The sequence below is a fragment of the Rhea pennata genome, chromosome 6, assembly GCF_028389875.1.
Source record: "Rhea pennata isolate bPtePen1 chromosome 6, bPtePen1.pri, whole genome shotgun sequence".
In the NCBI taxonomy this organism is placed as follows: domain Eukaryota; kingdom Metazoa; phylum Chordata; class Aves; order Rheiformes; family Rheidae; genus Rhea; species Rhea pennata.
Window position 1 is genome coordinate 30036476 of NC_084668.1, and position 22022 is coordinate 30058497.

Genomic DNA, 22022 nt, shown 5'->3' on the forward strand with positions numbered 1-22022 from the left:
TCAAAGGCATATCCCCCAATGACTCATCAATTTGCTGTCTGCTTGAGGTTTGGAAATAGCTGAGATGTTATAAATAGATCGTGATCTGCAAGAGACAAAGAGAACAGAAATACTGTGAAAGGTTAGCTGAAAAATTTAGATGTGGAACAAGATTTCAAACATATCTCAGTGTGGAAGTACTCGGTCTGAAATGTTTTATTCAATGCAGCAGAGGGACCTGTGTTCACTGCAGAGCAGCACGGAGCAGCCGAATGGAAGCAGCCGGGACTTCTGTGGTGGTACAGGGCCCTGAAAGGCAGCGTTTGCTTACTGTGAAGCTAAATTACTAATTAAGAGCTAATTAAACGTATAAATATTGTAAAGCCACTAATTCAGCATATATATGTTTTACACAGTACTTTTTCTGGCACTACTCATTTATTTTGAACTGGTAAAATTCTTCAAGGTCACTCCGTTTTTCCATTTGTCAAACAAAATGCCTTAACTTTACTGAAGTGCCTTGGCTAATGGTGAAACCTTATCCTTGTCCAATGAGGCAGGAAAAAAGCTAGAACTAGAAAGCAGTCTAACATTGTTTTGTTTTTGTTTCAGAGTACTTGCTTTGTCAGGTCATTTAAATGCTGCAGAAACTTGCAGTCTGCCTTTAAGAGAAGAAGTAGTGGTATATTGAAACTTGATGCCAGGAAGTGTTTTTATTCCTCTATTGATATACATATAGTTGAGGTCCATATTTTTATCTCCTGACCAGCTAATTCTGTTCCCTGTCAAAGGGAACACACTTTCTCTAGGATGTGTTCCTGCTTTGAAGAGATGTTGCTTCCTGAAACCATTTTGGGTTTCATGGTAGCTCTATTATGGTAACCGGCTTGACCTAAGCTGTGCATTCTCACTACCTGCCAAATACACTGACATACCACTAATGAAAGACCTGGTCTTTGTCCTTGAAGTGAAATTGTGAACCAGTTGTTACTGGTTTCCACAGAAGTTTAGGCTAAGAAGCACTTTGCAGAATCAGGCTCTTTAAACCTAAATTAACATTCTGTTGAAAACTAAACATATGTTGTTTTTCTTCACAGACAATAATTTAGTTTCCAGGTTTGGAAAAGAAACACTGCTGGGGAGGAATTGAATGAATTTATTAATGAGCATGGTAAGTATAGAACTATTAATAGCTTCTGAAATTTTGTTTGTGTTATTTTTACCTTCAACTTAAGACTCAGAAATAAACAGATGTTCTGAGGCTTTCCACAGAGAATACTACAGCATGTTAAGCCCTATTTTAAATACATTGTGATTATCAGTATATTGTAGGAAACAGGTGAATAGTTATGTTCAGTATTTCTGAAACAATTGATTACATTCATGAAGCCTTTATTCCAGATTGCACTGATAACACTACAAAGAAAGAATCTTGGATGTTTTTCATATATTACTAATGAATTTTATTTCCAGTCAGAAGTCTGAATAGAAATCAAATTAGTTGATAATATTATCAGTGTACATTAAAGTCCCTTTTACCATTTCATGGCATGGCTAACAAAATAGTTTACGTATTTTAGACGTATTTTAGACAAATAGAAACATTCATGTATTTAAAATTTATTTATTTCACGTTTATTTTTGATCAGAGGTACTGCTTTCAGTCTCAGTGTAACTGGAGTCTATGTGGTCCTCACATGACACTGAGGTATTAAGGTCCTTGTTCTTACAGTGAGGAGTATCATCTTCAGAACTTGTCTGAGAAGGGCATCAGTCATTCACTCATTGTTTTCACGCTTTGGGGGGGGAAGGTTTGAAACTGACCTTAAAATTTAGTTCAGCTACTAGGATCGCTCAGATGCTGATAAGAAATTAAGATAGGTTAACCAAGAAGTTACACTGGAGATCTTCAGATGAAATAGAAAATAAAAAAGATGTGTCTGTTTTGGGGGGAAATAAGGCTTAGCTGACACTGTGACTCATGTCTGCAGCAAAAGTGCCACTCACTTCTGCAATTTATAATGAGGCAAATTCAGCCGTTGAGAACTGGATGTTAGTCCTCTGAAGCTACTGGAGTCAGTCTTAGCTTGAATTTGGTGCAATATGTTTCTCAAGAGAAAAGATGAGTTCACTGCTTGCACCATTCAAGTGGTTTTCATCAAAAATCACATTCGTGTGTCTTCGTGGTGGTTTGTATATTCAGCTGCATTGTAAAAGACAGGAATTTAATATGAATCAAAGAAAACAGATGGGTTAAAAACTGCTTTGAGCTATCGTCATTTATTTCAGCTATACAAGTGATGAGAACTGGTCCTTGGATTAGAGGAGGAGAATATGTAATGCTGTGTAAAACCAAAACTGTTTTCATGACTAATCTTTCAATGTGAAGAGTATTAAATCTTAGCTAAAATTTGTTTTGGTCAAGGAATAATTTGAAATGTAATGGTATTGTATTTCCTCTAAGAGCTAATCTTGGAAACTTAATCTAGTTAGAAGCTGAGAACTCTAATTCCCATTGACCTGTGATCAAGTCATTTACTAATAACTAGGGGAAAAGAGGCATATCTGACCTTTTTTTTTTCTTTTGTAGATGTGAAGAAAAATGACAGAAAATAATTTTCTACTTGAATGCCACTATTTGCTCAATCTTTTGTTCTTGGAAGGGATAGAAAGAACTTCCTAGGAATCAAAGTGGTCAGTTTGCTGTCCCTCAGTTATCTACCTGTAGATAGCCTGTAGATAAACAGGTTAGGCTCAACAATTACTTATTATGTTCCAAATATGGTTTAGAAGACATATATTTGGGTTATTGAAGTTAAGTAGGGGAGCAAGGACCCATTCTGCCAGGCTATAATGTGCAGAGGAGATTGGTGCATATGCCTTTTTTAACCATTCTGTCTGCCCTAGTCATTCTCCATTTTTATTTTTAAAATTTCTAGGTTTTATTACAATAAAATGTATGTGTGAATGCGATATTTGTATTTAAGTTTTAGACATTTTTTGATCTTTTCTGTAGACCTTGCTATATAAGAAGGCCTAAGCAGATCCACCTCCAAGCTCTGGCCAGTTAAGCCTGCCTCTGTGAAGATAGGCCAATGCAGAATTCATTGCGAGTTCAGTATCTAAATTGTGTAAACTATCTTAGCTCCTGCCCGAAATACAAATAAAGTCAGCAGGCCTTTGCACAGGCTCTACAATCCGTATTTGCAGAGCTTATGACAGGCTCAAGGTCATAATATTTGTGCACATATTCAGTGGCTTCTGTACTAGCAACAGCCCAATGTAAACTAGCAGCCCTGTGAAGAGCAGAGCTAATGAAGCTTGGTTTCCGGCGGGTCTGTGTACCACACCTCTGCAACCCACTCCCTTCCTCCCCCACTTTGCACACCTCTGCTGTCCCCCCTCCATTTCATCCCCAAACTCCCGTTCCTCCATTCCTTCCCAGCTGAACGGCTGCGTGGGCAGGGCAAGGGTTCACAGCTGCACGGGAGCCTGTTGGGGAGGTTGTGCTCTTGGCTTTCCTTCCATTCATGGCACTCTCCTGGGGTTCTTTCCTTCGCTAGCTGCTGATGTTCACACTGACTTGTAGGGATTTAATATTTGCAAGACCATCACCATCACCCAATTTGGTATGTGCCAATGGGTTCCAAAGTCCTCTGGACGAGGAAAAGCTGACTTCTGTATAGACAGATAAAGTGCAAATGCAAACCTAATTTGAGGGGGAAAAGGGCGTATTAGCGCAGTAAAAGCACACGGGCATATACAGTAAACATACTTTCTGTAACTAGTATTTGCTTTTGCACACTGCTTTGTCTTCTCTTTGCTAATGAATTTAATACTTCTAAAGGTGTTAGATTAAAAATCTGATGAAGTGAAGCCTCTGCTTACCTGCTAAACCAGACAGACCACTGCAATAGTATCTCATGGTCTGACCAGCTATGAATAGTGAATAGTTTTACTTGTTGCCATTAATGTTGCTTTTAGTTCTGCACGATTTGCTGATTCACTGTGTGACTATTTTTCACTTCCTCTGTCAGGATTTCTCTCTTAGTGATGGTAATGTATTTGCATTTAGTCTTTGAAACTGTAGAAAAAAGCCACTTTTCTTTGTTCTTCGTAACAACTTAACTTCTTCCCAGATTTATACTGGGATACTTGCAAACTGGGTATGAGATGAAGACCTTCCTAAAGAGGAAGAACTGAGCACCTTAGTCACCTTAGTGTATTTCCTCCCCTAGCTAAAGGGGGACTAAAGTAATTTTGTCCGTGTTCTGCAAAGGCCTGATTGAAATAAAAGCTTTTCTATTGACTTCAGTATGCTCTGGAGCAAGTCCTAACAGCATAATCTCACCTTGAACTTATCTTTCTAGCCTCACTGATGTTTGTTTTTTTTTTTTTTTGGTCCAGAGCTAAAAGCCACTGAAGGACATTAGAATACTTCATAGCAACCAGAAGTTCCTGATTTCAAAGTACTGCTCTATTTCATGAAGGAACCCAAGTAAGAAGATAGTTCTATAAATTAAAATTAAAATCTGAGCTCCTGGAAACAATTTCCGTAAGCTCTCAGGTACTTTACCTTTGCCATTGTTGGAAAATATCAAAATCACAATATGTATGTGTTACACATAGTATATGAAGGACGTTTTTCCATGAAAGTTTTGTTTGTGTTATGGAATAGCATATTTGCTTTATTTTCCCTCTAACCTAGGAACAAGCCAGCTGCCACAGAGGGTCACTGACACCACTGAGTCCTTTTCAAGCAAGATCTGCTACTGTTAGCAACGTGCAGTGTTCCAGCAGATACATCTAATTTTATTCATTTTGTTTTTAAAAATAACTACCTTGCTTTAATTTTTTTCAGTTTCATTGGGCCTTAGTATTATATATTAAAGTTATTTTTCTAAACAATGAGGAATTTGTAGATATTTTTGGCAAGTATTTTCTCTGTGGTAAAGCAGTTTAGGACACACAAATTGAAATCCTAACAAAGCAGTGTAAATATTTAACCAAAAGCCTACAGAAATCCACAGCCATTTTTTCCATTTTTTTGATAAATTTAACCCAAGTATGGGTTCATAACATAGTGCTTATTATAGCACATGTATATTTACTCTCTATATTTACTTTACTGTTAAAAAGCATTGGTTTTGAATATTCTAATAGCCAGTGGTCAGGTGCACATGTATTAGTCTTACTCCACATATTTGCTAACAGCAAAAGAGTTTTTCAGCATTATTTATTGTTTTTTACATTCTGTATATCACATTATACAGTGATTCATAGCTTAATCCTAAGGCCCATGAAAAAAAGAGGAGACCTTACATCTGAATTTCAGCGGACCTTGCATCTCACCCAGCCTTTCATTTCCTTAGTTCTGCTATCATGTTTTATAGTAGCAAGTGCTTTAATTGGAAACTTTGTGCTTTAGGTAACTCAAAACTGTATTTCCTCTTCTCTGAACACTTTTTTTGGCTAGAAATATGTAGGCTTTCGTTACGTACAGTCTGCGTATAGGGCCGCAGTTTCTCCATTTCTGCTAATCCTCATTTTCGTAGCTGAAAGAACAGAAAAGGAACCCTCTGAGCATATGTAATAATTTCTGATGGGTTGTAATCCAGATCTTTACAGAGGGCTTTACTGAAAGAAAGAACCAGTCAGAGACTATTATGTTCAGTTCTGCTCTGATAGCTTGTCAGGTGGGAGCAATATTGTTGAATGCTGAAGTTTTTCCTTATGTTAGTGATCCTTATTGCTTGAAGCCAGTACACCCCAATCTAAGCTATTGGATCAAATTTGGTTGGTACTCGATTAGGTTTTTAAACTCAGTAAGAAACCATTCTTGCAATACATAAAAATAATTCATTGTAGATGACTGTGTATTGGGCACATTCTATAATCCACTCCTCAGCTGCAACTTCACGTTCACATAGCAGGTTTTGCAACAGCCTCAGAGGAAACATTGCACATTTTGCCTGAATTCCCACATTCAGAGAGGAATTTTTTAGGCTATATCCCTGGCATCTCAGAAACCAAGTATATGGAAAGGGGGATGTTCAATGTATGATCTCCCGAAGACTCAGCCCCAAGAGAGCGCGTGCTCCGCTCCAGAAGCTTCCTCCTCCTCAAGGTGCCGCCGGTTTGGACGTCCCTGCGAAGTCTGAACGCACTTCACTGACTTCGCTTGGACTCTGGCCCAGTTCCTTCGTGGAAAACTCCCCACCTCTGAGCTCCTGCGTAGGAAACACAGCCACTTGAGCTTAATCCTCTAACAACTTTACTACTTCCTGTGCAGTTCAGGGCTTAAAAGCTATCTCCAAACCCCCGGCTGTCCTTTCATTTTCTGTCCTGATTATTCCCCCTCTTTCCTTCCCGCTGTCACACCTGGACGGTGCTATGCTGTTCAGGGCTTGCTTGGGACAGCTGCTTTTCTGAAGATCCTGCCCTCAGGAACAGGTTACTGGCATTTTTCCACCTCAGAATTTGTTGTTCTGTTTTCAAATCTCACTTTTGGTGACGGGGGGAAGGTTTGTCCTGTTGTCCGTGCTTTCAGCAATTACGGGATTTTCTGTGCACATAATTCTAGAAAGATCACTGAGATGACTACACGGCTGTGGAAGGCACCACAAATAATAATTTAATTCCCTATGCTCGAATGAAACTTCTGAGCAGGAGGAGATGTTACTTTTTTTTTTGGGGGGGGGGCACCAGATCCTTTCGCCGTGTGGGGCCCACGATCGGCCCCGGTACCGTGCCTAAGCCTGGAGCCCGGCCGGCGGCCGAGGCCCCCGAGGCTGCTGGAGGCAGGTTCGGCTCTGACGTCAGCAGAGTTATTTCTTGCGGATAAACCGCGTCCAAACCACGGCGCCGCCGCGGGGTCCGGACGCGCAGGAGCGCGGCCCGCGCGCTGAAACGCGCAGCGCCCCTGCGCCGCTCGGCATCACCGGCGGGGGTTCTGCCTTCCGAGAGACGGGGCCGGAGGCGGGCGCGGGCCGAGACCGACGGCGCCTCCCGCCGCGCCGGGGGAGGCCCGGCCCGGCCCGCGGTGCCGGTGCCGGTGCCGGTGCCGGTGCCGGAGCGGGCGGCGCAGCGCAGCGCGGCCCCCCCGCCGCGGGGCGGCTCCGGCCCTGCCCGCAGCGCCCCTGCGCGGCGGCGGCGGCGCGGGCGCGGCGGGGGCGGCGCGGCGCCGCCCGCAGCAGCGGCAGGAGGCGGCGGCGCGGCGCTGCCCGCGGCCGGGCGCCCTCCCGCAGCCGCCCCCGGGCGAGGTGAGTGGCGCGGCGGGGATGGCGGCGGCGGCAGGGCCGCCGGCTGCCCCTGCCCCGCGGCGGCGGCGGGCCGGGGTCCCCCGCGGCGGCGGCCGAGCCGCGGCCCCGCTGCGCTCCGCTGCCCCCGGCGCGGCTGCGCTGTTCTCCGCCCGGCGCCGCGCTGCGGAGCGGAGCGGAGCGGGGCGGGCGCCTTCGTGGTGTGCGGTGGAAGCGGGGCCTCGGCGCAGCTCCGAGGCAGCCTCCTCCGCGGGGAGGCCCCGCCGCGGCGGCTGCGCGGGGGGCGGTCGTGGCTGCCGCCGGGCGGCGCGGCGCTGAAACCCGTGGTAAAGCACGGCGGGTTTTAGCAGGCGGCTGGTCCGCTGCTTTTCCGCGGGGGCTCTGCCCAGCTAAGCCCGGGAATATGGGCTTGTTCCGGCAGCGCGGGCTGGAGGTGCCCTGTGCGTTACGGGCACCTGTAACGCCCTGCAGCGTCACTTCAGACGCTGTCCTGGGTCAGTGGCTTTAAAGCTTTAACAGCAGTTTTTTAATGTGCTGTTAGTGAAAAATGCAGTATTGAACTTGGCATTTAGGAGAGTTCAAGTGAACTACTGTTCAAGTGTTTCGGAAGGAGCTCATCTGAAACACTATTACGTGACTGGGCTACGAATCGGGTCTAGTTATCTATTTAACTGTGTCCAAGGAAGATTATTGTACAACGCTAGTTTTCTGGTCTGGTAGCAGGTTTGTTTCTCTGCATGTAAATAAGCAGCAGACAATGGAACGTTTATTTAGTTATTTGTATTCCCTGACGACCCACAGAAGGATTAGGGCACTTGAAAACAAAATAATTCTCATTTTGAAGATGGTGTCCGTGATAGCTGTCATTAATACAGTAAAAGTCCTGAACAAGTTTTAAAAGAAAAGCTCAAAGAGGTGGAGTAGCAAAAGCTGACGACAGGAGCAGCCGACGCGGAGAAGTCGTGGTTGGCCGCTGCTGTAGCGGTGGCCGGAACAGAGGTTCTTCCTACCATGTTGTCCTTGATGTTGAGCTGCAACACCAGGGCTGCGAGGTTTTATCGCGCTGCAAGAGAACCTGAGCTGGGGATACGATCCAGTGGCAGGAACTGTGGTTGGGCCCAAAGACTATCGCCAAGCAAATCTCTTTGTCTTGCAACAGGTCACTTCTCCCAGCGCTGTGAAGCTGTGGCTGGTGGAGCACAGCGCGTTTTGCCTTTTCCCTGTACTGGGAGTACTGGAAGTGCTTGTAGACTACCGCAGCTCTGAAGCTGGGCACTTTCTGGGCCATAGCTGAAGTCTCACTTGCTGTTTACCAAAACTAATGAAGTGTAAACCTTGTAAGTGCAGTCTAGTCAGTAGCTGGTATATTAAGAACTGGCTAAAATTTTTGAGTCTAGTACTGGTGAAAATGGTTAAAAAATAGCTTACTATGACACCTTGATTTGCACACATTAAACAGAAAACATGAGTAGGAAAGCAAAAGTCCTGAAGTGCGAGAGTTTAATGGCTTTTCTTTAATAGATCAGGATCTGATAGTGCTTTTATCTTTCTGCTTTAATGTTAATACTAGTACTATTGTAGCAACTTAGCAACTTCAAACCTATTATAAAGTGCATTAAACATATTAAACCTGATTTTGACACACTTGAGACATATTTTAGTCTCTCAATCTAATTGACTAAACATGTCAAAGTATGTGGTTTTGTGTACATATTAAATGATGTAGAAAAGCCTGTAGACACAAACATTGAGTCAGTGCATGCCAAGTACAACAAAATAAACCAATTTTAAGAGTTAAGTGTTCTAGAATGAGGTGGTTTCTCTTCTTGGAAACCCTAACTATGGTCGCTAATGTTAAAACACCAAGTCTCACTTCAAACTTGCATCCCAGCACCAAGTAAATTCACCAAACGCGGGTTGTGCCTGCCTGTGTAACTTGTGAGCGAGGTGGCCCTGCTCGGGGCGGGGGGCGCCTGCGTGGGGTGTCCGGCCTGTGCCTCCGGCGCGCTCCTGAAGGCTTGGGAGCCCTCCGAGAGTAAGCGCGTGCTCCTGCGTCGTGACGCGCGCTCTTGGCCTGGCATCTCCCTCCTCCTGGGCGTAGGTGTGGGTGACAACACTAGGCTGCTCCTTAGGAGTGAAACTTGCTTGAAAAGGGGAGACGTAGTCTATTATTCATGTTTATTACAGCAGCCTTTTATAGACTTGCTTGATTTCTACTAGACGCTGCACAGGAACTGCAGCAGGAAGTTCTTGATCCAAAGATTTTGTAGTTTACACCACTGAGATAAGCAGGGCTGAGGATGAGCTGCTGTGTGTGAGCAATGCGATGGGTGCAAATGTTACAGCAGTTTCACCATCCCAGAGATAGGTGAGGTGATCTTTCTTTTAAAGACAGTTTTTAAGTCTGCTTCTCTAGCACAGACCTATTCTGAACTTAACTTAGGCTTTATGAGACGTTTTCAATTACTAACTATGGCAGTTGATATGAAAAGGCTAAAGCCTTACTTCAAACTTGAGATAAATATATAAATATATATCCCAGCACTAACATAAGAACTTAGTAATTAAAAAAAACAGAAGCAGAACAATTATTCAAAGAATGTGTTTTGTGTTAGTAGATTGATTTTAAAATATTCATGTGAAAATCTTATGTGAAATTTCACATGTTTATTGCAAACTCATTTTTCTAGTCAGTGAAAGCCTGAACGGAATAAAATAAGATTTGATGTCATACATAGGCTGGCTTTGAGTTATCTGCACAGTGCAGACAGCAGTCTAACCTGCTTCTGTTGTTACAGCTACATGTTGTTTGAGCGTTAATTAATGTTTCCTGTTTCTCTCTTAGAGTTTGTTTTCAGACACTATGTAAATATAAATCTTATGCAATGATTTTGCTGGGTACTTAACTGGTTAAAACTATTAACTGCTTGCACTGTGGAGCTTTTTTCCTTTTTTTTTTTTTTTAACCTTCTGTTTACATCCAAACCCTGACTCTGAGGCTCTTAGATACTTTTCTTTGTGAGTCTTAATTATATTTTATTATATTCAATTATATATTGAATTCTCAAAGCCTAATATCTACAAATCAAATATTTATGCTGAATTAAGCTTTATTTAAAAACCACAGTACTCCTCCTCCTGATTGCTTTTTGGTCTGTAAGTGAAATTTTAATGCCTTCTTTTTACTCCTATAAATCTGTAAGTGCCTTGGGACTTCCCTTGAGAGGCTCAGGGATTCACCACCCCAGTCAGATCTGTTGATTAGCATTTTTTTGAGACACAGTGCAAAGTAGGTGCTTTTCTGAAGCTTTTGGGAAGAGTGACTCCAAAGGGAGAACTGCATTTTGAGTATACCGCACTAATATTTTTTTGAGTTATTGTTTTCCTTTGTTTTGTTTTGTAGGGTACTTGTCTTGAATAGACTAGCTTTTTGTCCTTTCTGATCTTGATATCCTCTAGTTATTGAGAGAGACAGTGCAAATGAGGATCAGTTTGAAAAAAAATAAAAAGAATGCCAAGGAGATACTCAGCTGACCGGAGCGGAGCAGCGTACCCACGCCTGCCTGCTCCCTGCCGCCTGCCAAAGAGGCTAGTCACAGGCGTTAAAGCGACCACCGCACTGTCATCGCTTGCTTCCTTGGAGCAAGTGGTTTTTCCTCTGTTTCTCGGAGCCAGTTGTTCATAGGCAGTTAAGTCTGCATGAAGGTTGCTGTAGCTTTTTGCAGATTACTTGCTGAAAGCCTTGTCATAGATTTCAGTGTTTGAAGTAGAATTTCATTAGAGGAATAAAAATTGACGTAAACAGGAGGAAACACTCTGTTTATCAGGAAACTCAAAAAAAATTGACTGTAGGACTTATCTAAGAATACTCTTTGTGTAAAGCACAAAGGAAGAATGCCATGTGGTTAAAAATCTATTTTCTTTATCTGAAAAGCAATGAATATACTTTTACATAAACAGGCTCAGAAAATGTGTGATCATGCACAGAAATCCACACTCTGATGAAGTCAGATCAGCCACAAGCTTCCTGTGTAACTTTGAGCAAGTGACTTACAGTCCTGTACCTGCAAAACCAGATTATGCCTCTCAGGGGGAGGGGAGGATGTGCATTTTAATATTTTGAAATTCTTTTGAGTTGTTACAGTGTCAGGGATGATAGAGTGATGGAAAAACAAAGATTCATTTCTCAATTCCAAGTGTAGTGTTTTGGAAACATAAACCTGTCTAAAGTAAAAAGCTTGTTCCTCCTGTCAGCTGGAGGAGCAAAATACTCTTGTTACATAAATCTACTATCCTATGCACTTGCTAAACCTCATTCCATTTGTGGATTTTCTCTCCCCCCCCCCCAAGATCTTTTCAGATATTTCTTCCAGTTTGTGTGTAGAAGGTAAAGGGCTGTATTGTCTGTTAGTGCTACTTATCTAAGTTTGTGGAAGATAGCTTCGGAACAGTTATTCCTGTTTTCCAGAGTGATGTTATCAGTCTGGAACATTTCTGATCACGTGAGTGGACCCCTTTACTAGGTCTGCGTTCAGTTATCCTGGCTGGACCGATGACATTGGACAGGCTTTGACCACAACTTCGCTCCTGTTCTGCCCCAAAGAGGTTAAAGCAGAGAGATCCGGTCCGTTTGCTTTCCGAATCTTCGTTCCTCACTCCTGTTCACTGCTGATCGTTTTAAACTTGCCAATAGCTCTGTCTTCTGCCCTCCTTCTGCCTTGTAGATCAGAAAGGGATTTTACAAAGGGAAGACGTAGTATTTGAAGACTGTGTTTATAATACCTGGTAGATGCGTAGTCTGTTCGCACTCAGAAGTATGTTGTTTCACCATCTGGTTGATTTCACTGCACTTTCAATTGCTGCCTGACATTTTTTCTTTTTTTCTTTCTTTTTTTTTTTTTTTCCAGGAGAAGGAAAGACTCATAGATTACTATTTTTTTTTGCAAATTTCCAATAGCAGTACCAGTTAGTTGGCTTTCTCATTTTTAGTAACTTATTTTTAGAATTTAAAAGGATTGCTAAATAAAATCACTTCCAAAAACCCAACCCCCAAACAAACTAGTGATCAAAACATTAAAGAATGCCATATGGCTTCTACCAGTCCTGATGCTGTTGTATTTCTGAAGGGTATATTCCACGTTATTAATAATATTCAAAGAAACACTCCTAAGAGCGGGAAGATATTTATTGAACTTATTATGAAATATACTGTTCATAGATTTCTTATTTTAGATGTTCTAGTCAAAATAATAGAAGAGTATAAAAGATTTCTGTTGGATTAATCCTCACACAACAGGTTAGAAGATGATGGATGCACTGGCAAATAAAAGCCATGGAGTGGGCAAAAGAGGGTGCAACAACTGAAGTTCTTAAAGATTAAGAATGTAACAGCTCTTAATATACTCACTCTTCATACAGCTTATGAAACTGAAGTCCGTTTCCAACAGGAAAGGGGAACTGAAGTAAAAGAGGATCAAATAATTGCCAAATCTTTGTTGTCAAATCAAGGCAAGGCTTAAAGCAAATAAAAGCACAGATGATGACTGATCTAATTTACTCATTAGAAGGACTTGTTTTATGGATGTATAAGCCAAAAATGAACAAATGTGTGAGCAAAGACCTACAGTCTTTCCAGCTGTCAGGTGGAGGTGGCTGGCTGAACTAAAAATTACAGCAACTAACTAAATATCTGCTGGTTTTCACTTCACGTGGCTTATAATGGTCTCAAGTAAGAGCAAGAAAATGTGTTTTCATATTTGACTGCTGTAACAGCTTAATTAGAACTTTTTCTAAACTTTCAACACTTGCAGTTTTTTTTATTTAATTGGATTGTCTCTGAAATGTTTTTAAAGCAATAGGAGAGAAAAGAAAGCTATGTTTATGTGCTGAGATTTTTGATCAGTTTCTGATTTAGTACACTTGAATATTTAAGATTCCAAGATTTTTTTACAACCTTTCCTCCTCAAGTAAAACCAGAGATCCTTGTAGATGATATCCCTAGAAACACCATTTAAAAATAAAAAACATGCACAAACATCATGAGAGTTTGGGATCTTAGTGATAATATTTTGAGAGTTGTCCAATACTGAACTATGTAAGGTTTTGATTATTTCAATGGATCACTGTTTTTTTAAAGTATCCGTCACTTGTTCTGCCAGCTGTTGTGTGTACGTTGGATCAAGATAAAACAATTCATTTAACATACTTGTGAATTTCAGAATCTCTTTCATTAGCCTGCCATTGGATTGCAAATATGTTGTTGGTATTGAAATAAACTCTGACTTATAATTAAATAATTTAAATGAGCTGGTTATCTCAATGCATGACTGATTTTAAATAGACCATATTATGCTTTCAGTTGAACTGTGAAAGATTGAAATTTCATTGGAACATTGCTTGTGAGAATAGAAAGGGCAGAGCTGCAAAATATACTCCATTTTCTGGAGGAATATATTCCATATCCATAACTTCAGTGCTCTCAGAGAAATTTCAGGCTCTTCTGGAATATTGCCATATTCAGATCTTTGTCCTTGAAAAGGTTCTTGTGCATCATTAACAGTAATCCAAACAGTAGAGGGGTGACAGAACCAAAACACATTAAATATCCAACTTACAATGAATGTAAGCTAATCTTCCTAGGTTAAATTTACAGATAAGAGCATAGCAAAAATAATTGCCTAATATAATGGTTTTGAGCTGGCAGTCCATTGGTAGAGCTTTGTCTTATTCCTCGAGAGGAAGGCTTCCTTTAGGTAACTTGTTTGTATGAATGGTTTGTTGTTTTCAAATATGAAAACTGTTTTGTCAAATCAAAGGCTAAGTAGTGATGACTTTGATTTTGCTTTCAAGTGCAGCTTGTCCGTTCTGCAGCCTTTTACTTCTCCACAGGTTAAGTACAATGCAGGCAGCTGCAGGACAGTTTCTCTCCTTATTTCGGAATTTGACTTGAAAAGATCATTATAGGGCCTGTATTTACATTCTGTCCGTGTGTTTCTTTGATCTCAGGTCTTTGATGCCTCCGAGGTTGTTATCCTAATTGTGAGGGTCTCTTGTTTTAATCTTGAAGGCCTCTCCTAATTCCCTTCCCTGTCTGGATTCCCTTCCCACTGGCTTAGAAATTTTAAGCCTCCTACCAATTTCTGCTGTGATTGTACAGTTTTTTTAAAAAATCATGTTTCATAGGAGATTGATTAACTTAATATATGACATCACCGACCTTCAGATAGTAATTTATTTTGATCTTTAACAAAACAGGATATATATTTGGCTGCATTATTTAATTATGGAATCATGGCTTCCTTATCCTGTGGTATTACTATATCCTGTGGGAATACAGGAAATAAAGCAGTTAGTATTGGAGGAGAAAAGTTAACTTGAAAGAAAAGCAAATGGTAGCACTTAATTGCCACAGTAACTTTGAACACACAATTTTTCCCTGTCTTTGACACAAAAGGTTCTTTATAGGAAGAAAGGTTCTTTTAAGGCTGGTCTTGGGAGAACAGCTTTGGTCATAAATAATTCTTTATTATTATTATTTGAATCTAATGTGTACCCATAGTCTAGGCAAATGGCCTTCCCTGCTGTGACTGTTGCTGTATTTATTGCTTAGGAGTATCAGTCATGTTTGTCCTTGATGACTGGCATTGCAGATCTGTCCCTACGTGTTACCTTACCATGGTTTCTTTTATTTGTTCTATAGGATAGCAGTAATTCTTCGGAGTGCACAAAATATTGGATGCCTGTGGTTAAACCATGGCAACTGATGATAAAGTTGCCATTTTAACGGATGATGAAGAAGAACAGAAGAGGAAGTATGTACTTGCTGATCCTTTCAATGGCATTTCCAAGGATCAAGACTTGCAGCCCCAGAACGAATCCCCTTCGACAGAGACAACCACTGTCCCAGATGAAGAACTAGACTGGTTAGAAAAGCACTGTGTCAGAATAAATAATGATCTTCTGATCTCAAAGGTCTTCTATTTTTTCTTCTACTCTGCATATGGCTCTCTCTACCCCTTGCTGCCCGTGTATTACAAGCAGCTGGGTATGTCACCCAGCCAGAGCGGACTTCTGGTGGGCATTAGGTACTTTATTGAGTTCTGCAGTGCTCCGTTCTGGGGAGTGGTGGCGGATCGCTTTAAGAAAGGGAAGATTGTCCTTCTCTTTTCACTCTTATGCTGGGTTTTATTTAACCTGGGCATTGGATTTGTTAGACCAGCCACCTTAAGATGTGTACCAAAGGGCCTTCCCCCAGCACATCCCACCAATGGAAGCAGCCATTTAACAACAGTTCTGCAAAATGGCTCAATTTCTTCTCTGCTAATCACAGCAAATACTACACCCCAGAAAGTTCGTGGGAAGAGAGAGCTATTCACTTCCAAACCAGTCACTCTGGAAACAACAGGGACTGCTAGTCCTGAAGTAACATTCCTGCTACCTAATCAGAGCAATGATATGGAGTTTGCCTTGGAAAATAGTACCCATCTGATTTCAAAAAATGCAACTGTTAGCCCAATCTCACCAGGAAATAAGACTCAGAGTACCACTCCAGCTGCCACCACCACAAAGCCGATGCCTTCTGACCAAGCTGTGCTTGTTTATGATGATCAAGAAGTAGAAGCCATCTTTCTACTCATTCTGTTGGTTGTCATAATAGGAGAATTTTTCAGTGCTTCTTCTGTTACTATTGTGGACACTGTAACTCTACAATACCTCGGCAAACACAGGGACCGGTATGGATTGCAGCGTATGTGGGGGTCTTTGGGCTGGGGACTAGCCATGTTGTCCGTGGGAATTGGCATTGACTATACCCATATCGAAGTTGGCATTGAAGGTCAAGGATGTAAAGCTCCTGAATACAAGAACTACAGGATAGTTTTCATAGTTTTCGGTGTTCTGATGACAATGGCATTAATTGTGGCCACTCAGTTCCGATTTCATTATACGCACTTCAAGCAAGATGAAAATAAGAGAAAAGAAGTAGAAATATCACAGGTGGACAGAAACGCCTCCAATGAATCCTCTGATAATACTCCCACTAGTATGAGCCAGTCACAGTCTTTCAGTTTTTGGGATCTGATAAAACTGCTGTGTAGTATCCAGTATGGCTCAGTGCTCTTTGTGGCTTGGTTCATGGGATTTGGATATGGCTTTGTGTTCACTTTCCTTTACTGGCATTTGGAGGACCTGAACGGCACTACTACTCTCTTTGGAGTTTGTTCTGTGCTCAGCCATGTGTCCGAGCTGACTGCCTACTTCTTCAGCCACAAGTTGATTGAATTGGTTGGTCATATCAGGTAAGGAGATCTTAACAATCATTAAAGAGCTATACAAAAAATGTTCAATGTTTGACCTAGCCTTGTATTACAAAGTGAAATTCAAGTTAATCTGTTTTAAGGATTTCCTTTTATTTTACAGTTCCAAACCCTGATCAGATATGTAGCTGTCTAATCAAGTCCTTGTATTTTAGGAGCTTAAAGTGCTCTGAAATGCTTCCATAGCTTTTCAGTTCCATGCTAGTACATGCATTTTTGGCAACATGACCTTCTGTAGATGGTTCCAAAAGACATCCTAGTTCACTGATGCAAAGTTCTGTTAGAGATCTTTTCAAACTGCTTCCTACTCAAGGACTGTTTGTTTTGAAATAAAATTTCAATTAATTGTATAACTTTTTCTCGTGAGTAGCAATGTTCTGGAAGTCTCCTGCTTAGCTGCTCCTCCTTGCAGGGTGGTTCTTTGCTCCTGCACTCGACTGGGAACGTGTCCCTTGCACGCTGGGAGGGGAGGTGTATGAGATGGAGAGAAGAGGTGAGCACCTCCTGTGCACATGCCCTGGTAATCAGACTCTAGGTGCTGGCAGAATGAGGTTGCAGCCTAGTAGTGTTGCTTACAGGTTCAGTTCCTTGCTCTGTGCCTTTAGTTGCAACTCTGTGTGTTATCTGCTTAAGTGAAATGGCTGTACAGCTCTTGTACTTTTTCCTTGGTAAGTGGGACTGATTACTTAACAGCATGTTAGTGAATATTTTTTTTACTCTAAATTCAAAACTGATGTGATATGATTTCTGCATATTTTATATCCATCTTTTCTTCTTTAAAAAGGCTCAGGGAGGAAAGATAGAGGGCAATTTCAGGTAATGAAATTATGAAGATATTTCTATATTCATTCAGGTACTGTGTGCATGTGAGCACAGAACTCCATGTGCTGTTAGCCTCTTGTTTCTTCCAAATACCCCAGTTACAATCATGCAATCATTTAGATACAATTCTGTTTTCTAACACCTGATTATACTGTTCTTTTTCTGTGTCTTTTCTGTGTGTTTGATTTTTGGGTTTCCATTTTGCTTTTCATTTGGATTAATATTCTGATTTATTTGAACACTACTAAAAATATGTTTCAGATGCTTAGCACAGTAATTTGAGAGTAATTTCACTTAAGAAACAGTGTTTCTTTTTCTTTCTTTTTTTTTTAACTAAGGATGGTCTTTCTACTTTGAGGCAGTCTTTTATTTGTAATCTCTGAATTTAACTAATTAATTTGAGGAAATGACACCTTGCATGCAAAGATTGGAGGAAGGATATGATGATGGAGGAGTGGTGAGAGCAGATCATAATTTTGATAGCTGAAGATAGGGTATGCTCTTTCAGTGTATATTGTTATAGTCCAACATTCAGGGTTAGACATCAAATAGAGAAAAAAGAAAAAAAAATGAAAGAAAGATAGGGTTATGAATAAGATTAAATAGGAATTATAGGGGGGATAGGAGTAACAGCCTATTAAAAGAAAGATTAACTTTCTCTCTCTCCCCCTCCCTCCCCCCCTTTTTTTTTCTCCACTGGTAAAACTATCAATCCTAGATTGGATCACTGTAAGTTTTAAAAACACTAGCTCCTGTTTGCAGTGAAACAACATTCTTTACAGATATACCTAGAAAATATAGATTAGTCGTATCTTAATGTTTTCTAATGCTTGTTCATATTTCGTCATCAGAGTTAATGAGCAGTCATCTTCTGGTTGCTTTTTTCCTCCAACTTTTTGAAATTTGCTAAATAATGCATGGTTTGTTCAAGAGAAGACAAACTTTTTAAAATAATAGCATTGATGGGAGTTCAGAGTTCATACTCTTCTCTGATAGTTCTGTGTACACCTGCCCTATGTTACAGGCACTTTCTCTCCCATTAGTAAGAACCAGTAGTCTACAGCTAGATGTCTTTTTCTCCAAGGTTGCTAGACTCCCATAAGGAGACATTCAATCTTTCCTCGTTACCCTAATTCTCTGAAGATAGGCTTGAGTAACATAGTTGCATGCACTGTCACGATAGCAAGGAGAGAATACTATTAGCTGTCCCTTGCAGAACTCGTAGAACAAAAAAAATGGGCTTTACACCTTTGTCAGATACAAACTGTTTTCATTTTCTAATCTTGTAAAACTTTCTGTTTCTACCGTTGTATGTGTTGGCTTGTAAGCTCCTCACCGTGTTCTGAATGTATTCCATTTTCACATGGTAATTGAACTAGTATTTGAATTACTATCCAAGCATTTTAAGCAATACTATGCTGAATATGCATTGATTCAAAGTGCCTTATTTCTGGCTTCATTAGCTTTATTGTTCATAAACATATGTTCTACATGTGTACAGCTGTTACGTGCTGGTAGCATTTCTGATTTTGTGCAAGATTAGCACGTGACTAGATGAATCCGGTGTGGTGATACTGATCAGTTCAGGTAGATAACTGTTCTGTGGTAGTACTCATTTACTGGGCGAAAGCAATTTTGCAGACGTTAGAGGGTTTTTTTTGCCTTTCTTCCTCCAGCCACCTTCTGAGAGTTGAGAGAGTAGATTTTTCATTTCAGTGTAGATTAAATAGTTTAAAGGAAATAAATTATCAGGAGATGTAGTGAAGGCCACAGTTCTTTGAGAGGACTTAGTGACACAAGTGTACAAAACTGGCTATCAAATGTTTAGATGCCATTGCTGAATGTCCTGTTTAGAAGCACTCATAGCTGCCCTTGAATTTAGGAAGATGATGTTAATCTCTGAAAATAACCTCCTGTTTGAGGTTAAGCTTGAATGTGTTTGACCACAATTTCAGCATATGAGCTTTTATGGGAAGCAGAGACTGGTAGTTGTGGCTATAAATAGCTTAGTCAACTTAACATAAATAATAGATTCAATGCCTTAAGTGTTTAACCTGTAAATTCAATATAGTATCTGTGCAGATCCTGCAAATAATGTTCATAAGGAACATTTGTTTACATTATCCATTTAGGTCTGATAAAGAGCCTAAGTGGTTGCTATAAATAACTTTTGTGTATTTACAGAATATGCCAAAAACCTTTCATGTGATGTGCCCCTCTAAAAGCATAATTACAGAAATCTTCATAGGAGTATCTTAAATATATATTAAAATTACATATGTATTCTATTAAATTAAAAGGTAGAACCAACCCAAATAGCTCTTACTGAACTCCAAATTATTCTTCAAATATAACATTGTGGGGGGAAAAAAACAAACAGAAAAAGCCCCAAGTAGCTGAGTGTATTAGTGGCCATGGAGTAACTATGAAGCAGGATACCTCTGTTCGTATGTCTGATCTGGCTGTCATAATGGATGGCTAAGATGGGAGGAAGGTTCTTGCTGGATAGTCAAACGTTTTGCTAGAAAAAAGTGAAAATTAAGTTGGCAGGAACTAGTCCTAAACAAAAGGCTGGATGCATCTGTTGATACAGAAAAACAGGTATATGGTGACGTGGTTTCTTTACATCCCCCAAGAGTATGCACTGTGCTGGGTCTTACCGGTGGACCCCATTGGTTCTCCTTCTTAGGCTTCCTTCTCTTTTCTGGCAAGTGTTGTAATACAGTTCAGAAGTGCAACTGTATATAGGAATTGCATTAAGTTGTGGCTGTAGAAGGAACTAAGTTACTTGTTTGGAATAGCAGACTTTAAAGAGGAGGATAAGATTTATGAGGAATGGTATACAGAATAAGTTTGTTCTCTTTATTGTAAAGTAGCCAACTTCTTAATGGTTTCCAGTGCTTCCTTCAACTAATGCCTTGGCTTGTGCTGCATAAGGGCAGGTTACACCAGTTACTTATGGACCTCACATGCACCTGGGAGGCCTGATGAGGGGTTTGGGAGAAAAAAACTTCCTGCAAACTTACTCAGTTTATTGAAAATAAAATACATTGTGCCTTCTGTAATCCTGGTGTTGCAAAAGGAACAGGCCTGTCTTTAAAATTTTGAATGTTCTGTGATATCCCTAACAAAATGAAAACTATGCCATTAGTATTTTAGCTGTCAACGTGTATATTTAGACACCTCATCTGTTAACAAGATGCTACTTTTGAATGAGAGCATCTCACTCAAGATTTTGCAGTGGTTATGTACTATTGATTTAAATTTGCTCTGCTTTTGTGGAGTAATTAACTGAAAATTGATACAAAAAATAGTGAGTACTTTCAAAGAATATCTTTGCTTAGATCTTTATTATCAGTTATGTGTATTTTACTTGTGCCAAACCAGGGCTTAACCCAGAACATTTCAGCCCTATATTTGAGCAATATATAGTCTCTATTTCTGAAAAACCTTTAAAGGTTACAATGGCATCTTTTCTCAAGACAAAAACGTGCTTGGAATGAGGTCTTTGTTTCCTAAAATCTACCTCAAAATAAGAGAAAGATAGTTGGATGAATGAGGACCTTGTTAAATATTAAGGTAAATTAAGCTAAATTTGAAAACTGAAGGGAAAAAGTCATCTGGTACAATGGGAAATGCACTGAGAAAATAGTTTTTGTACTTCATTATTTAAAAATTGTTATCAGAGCTTTGTTTTTTCTTGCTTCTGAGATGCAGCATCTGCTGCTTTTCAACAGGATGATTAAGTTTTATCCTGAGGCATGTTGCTATAAACTATACTGTTTCAGTGGGAAGTGTTTTTAGAGTAGTTCTGAGCAATTTGCTGATACTGGGAAGGTAAACTTATATTAATTGGGATAAAATTAATTCATGTAATATAAACCTGCACCGAGTCCATATTAAAATGGAAAAATTGACATCTGAATGCTTAGAAAAGAGGATTTTTTTTGAATGTATTTAGAATGAGTCTATAAAAGCTCAGTGGCTCTGTAGACCCTTTTGATTTTTTTCCGTTAGGATTTTGTAGTGACATTTCACTTTACTTGTTTTGAATATATTTGTATTTGGTGTGGGAGGAGGAGAGTTTATATTTGAGTATAGGACTTCAAGGAGGTATTTTTTGCTGAGCAAATGCTTCAGACAAGCAAACTGTCTGTACATGCACAAATGATTTCCAAGGCAGGAAGGTAACAGTATAACAAGCAAAACAAGGAAAGTGCAAACCATTATGACGTCTCTTTTCCTTGCTTCCTTCAGAGTGCTCTATATCGGTCTTGCCTGTAACACAGCTCGCTACATTTACATCTCGTATCTGGAAAATGCCTGGACCGTTCTCCCTATGGAAGTACTTCAAGGTAAGGCAGTGCATTGCAGTACATTACAGTACATTAATGGCCTTCCAGTTTAAGATCACGTGCTTATATTTTTCTTGTTTTCAACTCACCTGTGAGTAGGTAGTAATCTGGTATTTCTCTATTCTTCAACCACAAATATCCCAGAAGACCCAGTTTCCTAAAACCTTATTGTTTGTCTTAGAAAATATTTGACGTCAAAAGGGCAAGTTTGCATTTGATTGTGCCCAGGTCTGTTGATTCAAACAGAACTGTAAAAGACCAACACACCCTTTAACTAAACAAAGGGACAGAAA

At 40.3% G+C, this 22022-nt stretch overlaps 1 protein-coding gene and 1 long non-coding RNA gene across 3 annotated transcripts in view; both read left to right on the forward strand.

The window, feature by feature from the left end:
* The first annotated feature begins 212 nt into the window (after positions 1-212).
* LOC134142304 (uncharacterized) lies at positions 213-4887 on the forward strand. Of its 2 annotated transcripts, none has more exons than XR_009958818.1 (5): positions 213-278; positions 1077-1150; positions 2570-2673; positions 4387-4546; positions 4688-4887. It is a non-coding gene; the product is annotated as an uncharacterized LOC134142304 (long non-coding RNA). The 2 variants fall into 2 exon arrangements; XR_009958819.1 differs by lacking the exon at positions 213-278 and adding an exon at positions 393-445.
* A 2274-nt stretch (positions 4888-7161) lies between these two features.
* The window catches only part of MFSD6 (major facilitator superfamily domain containing 6), a 28176-nt gene continuing 13315 nt past the window's right edge, over positions 7162-22022 (forward strand). Inside the window, exons 1-3 of the mRNA XM_062578161.1 lie at positions 7162-7241; positions 14938-16534; positions 21632-21729. Of these exons, the coding sequence (XP_062434145.1) occupies positions 14991-16534; positions 21632-21729 (1642 nt within the window). The 5' untranslated portion in view covers positions 7162-7241; positions 14938-14990. The remainder of the gene's footprint in view (positions 7242-14937; positions 16535-21631; positions 21730-22022) is intronic.